Consider the following 9,613-nt stretch of genomic DNA (forward strand, 5'->3'; position numbering starts at 1 on the left):
ACACCCCACTCAGGGGACACTCCTGCTGGGAACCATATGTGGTGCTGGGGATCAAACTCAAATTGGCCACCTGCAAGGCAAGCACCTTCCGCTGAGAAGGGGGGGAGGGGATCTCTCGGTCCTGTCCCCTCTCCCCCAAGGAGAAACCACACCGCACTTTACCTCAGTCTCCTCAAGGAGGCTGGCTGACTCTCCTGTTGGCTTGACCAGCTTGGGTCACTGATTTGGGAAGCAGGGCCTGCATGCCCAGCCTCCTCCCAGCGGACTCATCCTTATTTAGGAGGATGCCGCGGACACTCGGAGCTCTGAGATTCTGTTGCTGGGGTGACCGCTTATCTGGAAGCTCCGCAGGCACTCCCTCACTCCTGGGGAGGGACCAGGCTCAGAGGACGCCCCCCGGTCCGCGGATCCACTTTGAGCTGAGTGATGCCCACTCTTTCTGTCTTCGAAGATGTGCCCTTCGCCCAAAAGCTGGAGGGCAGCTTGTTAAAGATCTACAAACAGGATGAGCACCCGAAAAAAATGTTCCTGTCCTATCGAGGTAAACCCCTCGGAGTATGTGAGTTTCAGGCGCAGTGTAGCCTTACCACCAGTAAGGGCGCAGTGTCCATGGCTGCAGAGGGGTTGGGGGGCAGCCCAAGACCCCCCAGTGGAGAGGTGTGTTTTGTTACAGAGTTGCCTCACAAGGAAAAGAGAGTCCGTTCGTTGGTGCAGGAGCCTAAGATGTTCTTTCTTTCTTTCTTTCTTTCTTTCTTTCTTTCTTTCTTTCTTTCTTCCTTTCTTTTTATTGAATCATTGTGAGATACAGTTACAAGCGCTCATGTTTGAGGTTTTTTTTTTATTAGTGAAACACCATGAGGTACAGTTGTAGATTTACAAATTTTTGTGCTTGGGTTTCGGTTATACAATGATCAAATACCCATCCCTCCACCAGTGCCCATTTTCCACCACCATGGATAATATCCCTCCCACCCCCATCCCCCCCATCCCACCCTGCCTCTGTGGCAGGGCATTCCCTTTTGTTCTCTCTCTCCTTTTGGGGGTTGATATCAAGGATATACAAAGTACTGGTTGAACTCCACAAAAACAAAACATCCAACCCCATCAAAAAATGGGGCGAGGAAATGAACAGAAACTTTCTCAAAGAAGAAGTCTGAATGGCAAAAAAGCACATGAGAAAATGCTCTACATCATTCATCATCAGGGAGATGCAGATCAAAACCACAATGAGATACCATCTCACACCTCAGAGACTGGCCCACATCCAAAAGAACAAAAGCAACCGGTGCTGTCGCAGATGTGGCGAGAAAGGGACCCTCGTTCACTGCTTGTGGGAATGCCAACTGGTTCAGCCCTTTTGGAAAACTGTATGGACGATTCTCAAAAAGCTAGAAATTGAGCTCCCATTTGACCCAGAAATAGCACTCCTGGGAATATACGCCAGAGAGGTAAAAATGTATAGTCGAAGTGACATCTGCACTTGTTTGTTCATTGCCTAAGATGTTCTGGGACATCTGGTCCCATCTGGGGATTTAGGAGTTTGGTAAGAGAGAGTGCCCCTCATCTCTGTGCCTGGGGGGGGGGGGGGGTCTACTTGGACTCTGTATCCTAAGTCGCTTTTCTCCTCTGCCCTTACCTGTCCTCAGTTCCTGAGTGGTTCGGCAGTCAGCACTTTGGTTTTGCTTTTTGTGAAGCAAGGTAGTTTTTATTGAATAAAACTTGCTTAGAAACATGTAAGAAAAGAGAAAGGAGTCAGGGGAGACAGGGACCAGTGCAGTGGGCGTGCTGAGAGGCCTTGCTGGAAGCCGCCATGGTCTGAACCTGCCCTGCTGAGGTTTGAGGTAGTCCTTGGAAATGGAAGAGAGTCCAGTTGTCTAGTTTCCAAAACAAGTGAACGCTGTTCACACTGGCCTGTACACACTGTACAAACAGCACTTTGCTGTTTTACAAGTGGAGGTGAAAAAAAGAAAAACTGTCTTTTCATGGATGACTTCCCAAGTCTTAAGAAACTCCCCAAGTTTTCCAGAACACAACCATAATGCACAAAAGGAAAAGGAGAGAGCAAGAAGGAAAATGCGTCCCATAGAGGGAGTCTGGGGGTGAGGGGTCCGGGATGGTGGGAGGGAAGAACAGGACATTGGTGGTGGGATATGTACACTGGTGGAGGGGTGGGTGCTGGATCCATGTATGACTGAAACCCAGTGATGGAAAGCTTCGTAATGGTCTATCTCACGGATATTCAATTTAAAAAAATTTAAAAAATAAGAGAAGTAATGTGGAGTCCATGTCAATTCAATCAACTTAATCATTGGCTGAGTAAATAGTAGTACTCCTACATTGAAATAAAGAAAAAAAAAAGAAAGCCAGGAGAGCATGATTTGAAGATAGCCTTTGGAGTCCAGATTAAGCACGAGGCCCAGGAACCCAGGACTCTCTGTGCTCTTCCTCACAGTTTGCCTCACGGAGCAAGGCCTCCCCTGGATCTCTCCTGTGGTACCCAAGATCCGACAGCAACTGTCACAAGATCCATCCCTCAACTATGAGTACTTGCCTGAGATGGGCATGAAGTCATTCATCCACGCCTCGCTGAATCTCCTGTTTGGAAAGTATAGCTCGGTCATCATGGAGAACAGGGTGAGAAATCCCCCGCCCCGGCCCCGGCCCCCCAGTAGACGCACCCGCTATAGAAGGAAAGAGTGACGAAATATGCAAACCCTCCCTCACAGACTGATGACTCGTTTGCTATTTGTGATTGAATTTAATTTCTCCTATGGGATGTTAGAATGAGCTCCAATGAATTTCTTTCCTTTTTATTTTAATCAAGACGCTCTGAGCTACAAAGTTATTCATGATTGAGTTTCAGGCAGCCAGTGTTAAAATTAGCTCCAACTTATAAAGAATCTCCCTGGACTGGGAAGAGAGAGAGCACAGGGCTGAGCACATGCCCTCCGTGCTCAAGGGCCCAAGTTTGATCTCTGGCACAACATGAACCCCAGTACCACTGAGTGTACCCCTGAGGGTCCCCAGTGTACCCTCTCCTCAAGGTAAAAAGTTATCAAATCTGGGGAGATAACAAAGGGGGCTGGAGCAGATGCTTTGATGCACGAGGCTGTCTACTCCCTGTCACGGTGTGGTCCCCCCAGCAGCCCTGGGGTCCCCACTGCATGCAGAGTTCAAACTCACAATCGAATCAAGAATAAATCTAGATGTTGCTTTTTAGCAGGATCATCTTTCCATTAAGAAAAAGAGTATATTTCCCCAAGTGTTAAATGTTTCCCCATTATTAGTTATTTACTTATTTGGTGAGGGAAATGCCTGGCAGTGTTCTGGCAGCTACTCTTTTTTTTTCTTTTCTTTTTTGGGTCACACCTGGAGATGCACAGGGGCTACTCTTGGTTCATGCACTCAGGAATTACCCCTGGCAGTGCTCAGAGGACCATATAGGATGCTGGGAATCGAACCCAGGTTGGCCGCGTGCAAGGCAAACGCCCTACCCACTGTGCTATTGCTCCAGCCCCATCTGGCGGCTACACTTAACTCATTGCTGAGGAGAGTATCACTGTATCACTGTCATCCTGTTGTTCATCGATTTCCTTGAGCAGGCACCAGTAACGTCTCCTTCATCCTAGCCCTGAGAGTTTAGAAAGTGCCACATTGGAGGCTCTTTCAGGGTCAGGAGATGAGACCCATCATTGTTACTGGTTTTTGGCATATTGAATACACCACGGGGAGTTTGCCAGACTCTGCCGTGTGGGGAGGATACTTTTGATAGCCTGCCAAGTTCTCCAGAGTAAGAACTAGATAATAAGATGTCGCACGGCCGGCCGCAAATGCGGCTGCGCTCTTCCAGGAGCTGGATTTTCTAGTCACTGGGTCTTGGCCATTGATGGGATTATACAGTGCCAGGGCAGTTGGTGGGTGTAACGCCTACATACTGAAAGATGGGGAATCTGGGTGGAGAAGGCCCAGTCCCAATCCAAGCAGGCTTGGAGATCTAAGCCCGGGGTCCCACACACCTGGGTTCCTCTGCTGGTTCCTTCATGCATGAGGCTCGTCCGAACGTGTGGAGAGTGGTCTTAAGCATGGCTGTGGCTGGAACCGGAGGTCTTCAGCTGCCGGGGCTCTGCTCGGGGTGGGGAGGGAAACTCAACCCGCCCTCCTTCAAGGGGCCCCGGTGAGGACAGCCAGGAGGAGAGTACAGGACATCAAGAATCAAGCTGGGGCCTCTGCCATGCAAAGCATGCACTCCAGTCCCTGAGTTCGCTCTCTGACTCCACATTGTTTTCTTAGTTTTGCTTTTGGGCCACACCCAGTGGTACTCAGGGGTTTCTTCTGGCTCTGCACTCAGTAATCACTCCTGGCAGTATTCAGGGGTCTATTTGGGAGCTGGGAATCAAATTCGTGTTGGCTGTGGGCAAGGCAAGCACGCTACCCGCTCTATTATTGCTCCTGTCCCATGTGTTTCCTTCTTATCTTACATTAAACTGGCAGTTTCTTTGCGAAGGGGACTGGGGTTGGGGGAAAAAAGACCAAAACGAAAAGGAAGCTCTCCTTTCCTCACCCAGACTCGGAGGAAATCAGGAATGACACAACCTGACGCTCTGGAGGGCCACTTCGCATCGACAGATGGGCCCCTGAGATTCGGAGCCCAAGGCCATAGCCCCTGGGGACAGGGTGAGGGTCGTAACCCAAACTCAGCCTGCTCCGTTCCAGCCCCGCCACTGATCTGCAAGTTCTTTCAAGAAAGGACTTGTTTGTTTGTTTTGGGGTCACACCCAGAGATGCTCGGAGCTTACTCCTGGCTCTGTGCTCACCACTGGAGGGGCCTCAGGGGGACCACACATATGAGACTCTGGGACTAGAACCTGGGTCAGCTGCATGTCAGGCAAGCATGCTACCCCACTGCACTATCGCTCCGGCCCAAGAAAGGCAATGGGCCAGAATTTATGGACCAGAGAGGTAGTGCAGAGGTGACTTGTCTTATTGTTTTGTGACAATGATTTGAATCCTGGCCTGTATTTGTTCCCCTGAGAACTGCCAGATGAGGTCCCCCCCCCCCAAAAAAAGGGGAAAATCTATATCTGGACGATACTGGTCTTACCCTTGTTCCTGAGAAGGCTTGTTTCTCCCCCCTCCCACCCCTGCTGCAGGCAGGGGGGCTGCACACCGTAGGGGACAGTGGTGCCTTCCATTTGGGGGCTGCCTTCCTCAAAATGTGGCACCAGAAGTCTAAAGAAGTTCACATCATTTCTTCTCAGAAAGGTGAGTGCTTGGACACGAGCACCCCCATACTCACCATCTTCTTCTCCCTCTTGACCATGGGAAGGACTATGAGCTAGCCAGGCTCTCCTGGGGCTCCCCCAGGGTCCGGCCAATGACCCTTACAACACGCTCTCTGGGGTGTCTGCGTCCAGTGCTCCGTGGCCTTGTACCAGGTTGGGGGTGTCTGTGGCTGTGTCCCCACAGAGCACCATGGACAAATCTTCAAGGACATGGGCTTTACCGTTCACGAGCACTGCTTCTGGAATGCCAACAAGCTGTGCATGGACCCCAGCTTGATCTTCAGTGCGGTGGAGGTACACCGAAGCCTGACTCAGAATCTCCCCCCTCCCACACACACACCCGGTGGGACTCATGGTTTTATAGTTTTATCTTCCTCTTCTCTTCCCCCTTCAAGCATCCAACATAGATCCAACCCTTACAGCGGAACCAACTTAGAGAATCCTTCCCCTCCCACTGCCCCCCGCTCCCTGGCGGGGAGCGGGTGCTGATGAGAGACTCTCTCTTCAGGATGCCCCCCAGGACTGCATCTGTGTGCTCGGGAACTTTGGCAGCTTCACGATGACGAAGAACCAGTGGATGCAGTTCATGTCCATCCTGAAAGTGAGCCCAGTTGCCTTTCCAATTCCCCCTCACTCCCCCGTCTCCGCCCTCAGTCTCTCACTTGTTCTTTGTCCTTTCCCTACAGAGCAAGAACATTTTCCCATTTTTTGACGTTCCCTCCCAAGGTTTCTTCAGCGGTGATCTGGAAGAAGATACTAGATTTTTACAGTACTTTGTGCATCATCGCTTTGAGTTTTTCTGCAGCCAATTCCTGTCTAGGAATTTTGGCATTTATGGTATACTCTGGGCAGGAGGGGGGGGTCCATAAAGGGTTGGTGCCACTCTCTTGGCACCGAGGAAATGCTTGGCTTCTCCATCCTCTGGGGAGAGCCAGGCCAGCCCCCCGAAGAGAGCGTGTTGGAGGCAGAAGAGCAGAACATCGAACTAGGAGTGAGGCTCCCTTAGCTCATACCAAAACTCGCGACTAACTTGATCCTGATTAAGTCATTTGGCCCCTTAATGCCTGTTTCCTGAACTGGGAGATCCAAGTGTAGGGTTTAGTGACTTTTCAGGTTTCTTCCTCCTGGAAGACTCTTATTTATGGGGACTCTTCTCAGAGGCGTTCCGGCCACTTCCCAGGCTGCCGCCTGGCTGACCGGGGGGAGGGTCCTGAGTTCAGTTCACCTTCCCTCCTGCAAGGTGAGAATCAGAGTTCCAGAGCAGTTTCCTGCTGGAGAAGAAGATGGACAAGGCTCTTTCTCACTGTTGCAGACGAAGGCGTGGGGGTCCTGGTCGTGGTGACAGTCAGTAACGAAGTCTTGCTGTGTGTCCTCTCCCAAATGATGAGCCTCGCCCGGGCCCTGTGGTCAAACCCTCCCAACACAGGCGCTCGCATCGTCACCTCCATCCTCAACAACTCTGCCCTGCGTGGAGAATGGTAAGGTGTGGGCTGGGCCTCTGCTCACCAATAGGTTTTCTGACCGGCGGAATTCTGTGAGGTGCCTCTCTTCAAGTGTGCGTTTCTTCTTAGCCACTCAGCAATGGACTGAGGATCCCTGTGCGCTCAAGGCAGTGTCTGGAGCAGCGGCCATACCAAGGCTTGACCTAGCAAGGGCTACCAGGACAGGCACATTCTTCTCGGACCCAGCCTAAAGAATTATTTAAACCCTTTTTATTTATTTTTTTTCTTTTTTTTTAAATTTTTTTATTAGTGAAAAACCATGAGGTACAGTTATAGGCTTACAAATTTTGTGCTTGGGTTTCAGTTATACAATGATCAAGTCCCCATCCCTCCACCAGTGCCCGTCATCCATCCCCATGGGTCCCAGCATCCCCCCACCCTCATCCCCCCCGCCCCCGTCCCATCCTGCCTCTGTGGCAGGGTATTCCCCCTTGTTCTCTCTCTCTTCTTTTGGGTACTGTTTAAACCCTTTTTAGATGGTAGAAGGTGCCTGGGAAGTAGGCAGGGACTTGCTCCTCTGGAAAACTCTGACTAAGGGCCAATTTGGCTAGCTAAAACCCAACTGAAACCCGTCTCCCATTCATGACCATTCAGATCCCGACCCACGCGGGGCCCTCGGTGCTCTTCTTGGGGACTTGGAAGTGCAGTTTGGAATTAGGAGAGAGGGGACCATCTCACGCTCTAGTTTCTTGCTTCCCCCCCCCCTTTTTTTATTTGCTTTCTGGGTCACAGCAATGCACAGGGTTTACTCCTGGCTCTGCACTTAGGAATTATTCCTGGTGGTGCTCGGGGGACCATCTGGGATGCTGGGAACCGAACCCACGTCGGCCGCGTGCAAGGCAAACGCCCTATCCACTATGCTATCGCTCTGGCCCTTCTTGTTTCCCTTTCTTCGGCAGGAAGCAGAGTCTAAGTGAGATGGTGGAGAACATCTTATTGGTCAAGGAAAAGGTGAAAGAGAAACTGCGGCTCCTGGGCACCCCTGGGGTCTGGAATCACGTCACGGACCAGAAGGGGAGCCACTGCTACCTGGGGCTCAGTGGTAATCTGCTAGCGGGTAGCCCTTGCTTCATGACCTCATGTTTGAATATTTGAATTAATTTAGCTGGTTTAGGTGAAGCGTTCTTAACTTGCCCCAGATTTTCTTATTCTTTCCTGAGGAAAGTAAAACCTCTTTAAAATCTCCTTTGATGTACCAGGAGGAGTGACCCCTTTTCCCAGGACTACAAATATTCCCCGAGCACTGCCAGGCATAGCCTAAATCTCTCTCCTACTTAAAAATAGAGTTTTCTCTGGACCCCTAGAAGGGCTGACATTTCCTATCCTGCATAATCCAACCTAGTTTAAGAGGTCCCCAAGGTGGTCCCCAATGCCTGACACCCTGTGGTTATCACTAGCCCAACAGCTGGATTATTTGATCAAAAAGAAGCACATCTATGTTTCCAAGGATGGTTGCATTAACTTGACCTGTGTCAATGCCAGCAACATTGATTACATTGTGGAGAGCATCAATGAGGCTGTCATCTTCATAAGGAACTCAGAGCAAATGTCTTCAGAGAGTATTCATTATTGGTTGGAATAAAGGCTTTGATTTCTGCTGAAGTCCTGTGCCAGTTCATTAGTTGTTCATTACTACAGCTGATTTATTTGCAATCAGTTCCCTCTACCTCTCCTTCCCCATTTCTCTTTCTCTGTCTTCTCTGCCTCTCTCTCTCTCTCTCTCTCTCTCTCATTGATATGGCCTTCGCAAAGAGAGAGAAAGACCCAGAAAAGGAGGGGAGGGCTGAGGACTAGCTCAAAGGCTGGTGCACATTCATAATCTCCTGCATGAGAAAGCCATATTCGACAACATATGGGGAGTTGCCAGGTGTGACCCCCAAAACTAACAAAAGTTTTTAAAAAAGGAGATGTCTTGCTGCATTGAATATCTCTTATTTGTTGGCCCTACTATCTTATAGCCCGGATGCTATTGGTTTGAGTGTGTGCGTGTGGTGGTGGGAGCTTTGGACCACATCCAGCAGTGCATAAGGCTATTCCTTGTTTTATGCCCAGGAGTGACTGACCCCTGGTGATGGTCAGAGGACCACAAGTGGTGCCCAGGATTCAAACCTGGGTTAACTTCGGATTCCTGCAAGGCAAGTACCTTATCTCCTGTGTGCTCTCTAGCCCATAAAGAAAAATCTTCTTTCTGGTTTTGGAGCCACACCCAGTGATGCACAGGTCCTGATGTGTGACACAGTCATGGCGTGTTAGAGACCAAATATGAACTGGTAGCTTTAGAAACAACAAAAAGTTATTTCTCACAGTTTTGGAGGCTGGAAAGTCCAAGATTTATCAAGTCAACAACAGATTTGGGGTCCGACAGTAAGGGTCAACCTCCTGGTTCATGAAGAGAACTTTCTAGGAGTGATCTCATATGGTTTAAGGGGTAAGGAAGCTTCCTGGAGATCCTTTCCTTTGACATGGGTTGGGGGGGCACACCCAGCAGCACTCAGGGCTTACTCCTGGCTCAGTGCTCAGGGATCACTCCTGGCCAGCTTGGGGACAATATGGGGTAATGGGGATCAGTTACATACAGAACAAGTGCCCTGCTCACTGCACCATATCTCTGTCCCCCTCCTGGGATTCCTTATTAGAAAATTGATCCTTCCTTAGGGATCAGCCTTCCTGACCTAACCATCTCCTATTCCCATCACCCCGGGGAGCAGATTCAGTATAAGCATTTAGAGCAAAAATATACGTTCAGATCCTGGCATCTAGTCATCCAAGAAAATGCAAGCAAGCTCGCAAGCAAAAACACCTGCTACAGCTTAATTCTTTTTCTCTCAA

The 9,613-nt window shown here is 50.0% G+C and overlaps 1 protein-coding gene across 1 annotated transcript; it reads left to right on the forward strand.

The window, feature by feature from the left end:
• Nucleotides 1–426: 426 nt before the first annotated feature.
• GOT1L1 (glutamic-oxaloacetic transaminase 1 like 1) lies at nt 427–8,366 on the forward strand. The gene is made up of 9 exons (XM_056116665.1): nt 427–541; nt 2,453–2,634; nt 5,151–5,262; nt 5,467–5,576; nt 5,791–5,883; nt 5,969–6,119; nt 6,595–6,760; nt 7,684–7,826; nt 8,182–8,366. Exons 1-9 carry the CDS (start codon nt 427–429, stop codon nt 8,364–8,366), a joined length of 1,257 nt encoding a protein of 418 aa, XP_055972640.1.
• The last annotated feature ends 1,247 nt before the right edge of the window (nt 8,367–9,613 follow it).

This window comes from Sorex fumeus, unplaced genomic scaffold, assembly GCF_029834395.1.
Source record: "Sorex fumeus unplaced genomic scaffold, SorFum_2.1 ptg000033l, whole genome shotgun sequence".
In the NCBI taxonomy this organism is placed as follows: domain Eukaryota; kingdom Metazoa; phylum Chordata; class Mammalia; order Eulipotyphla; family Soricidae; genus Sorex; species Sorex fumeus.

Coding starts and splice junctions, on each gene's coding strand:
- GOT1L1 (XM_056116665.1), top strand. CDS start 427: ATGCCCACTCTTTCTGTCTTCGAAGATGTGCCCTTCGCCCAAAAGCTG. Junction 542..2,452: donor AATGTTCCTGTCCTATCGAG/GTAAACCCCTCG, acceptor TCTTCCTCACAG/TTTGCCTCACGGAGCAAGGC. Junction 5,263..5,466: donor CATCATTTCTTCTCAGAAAG/GTGAGTGCTTGG, acceptor GTGTCCCCACAG/AGCACCATGGACAAATCTTC.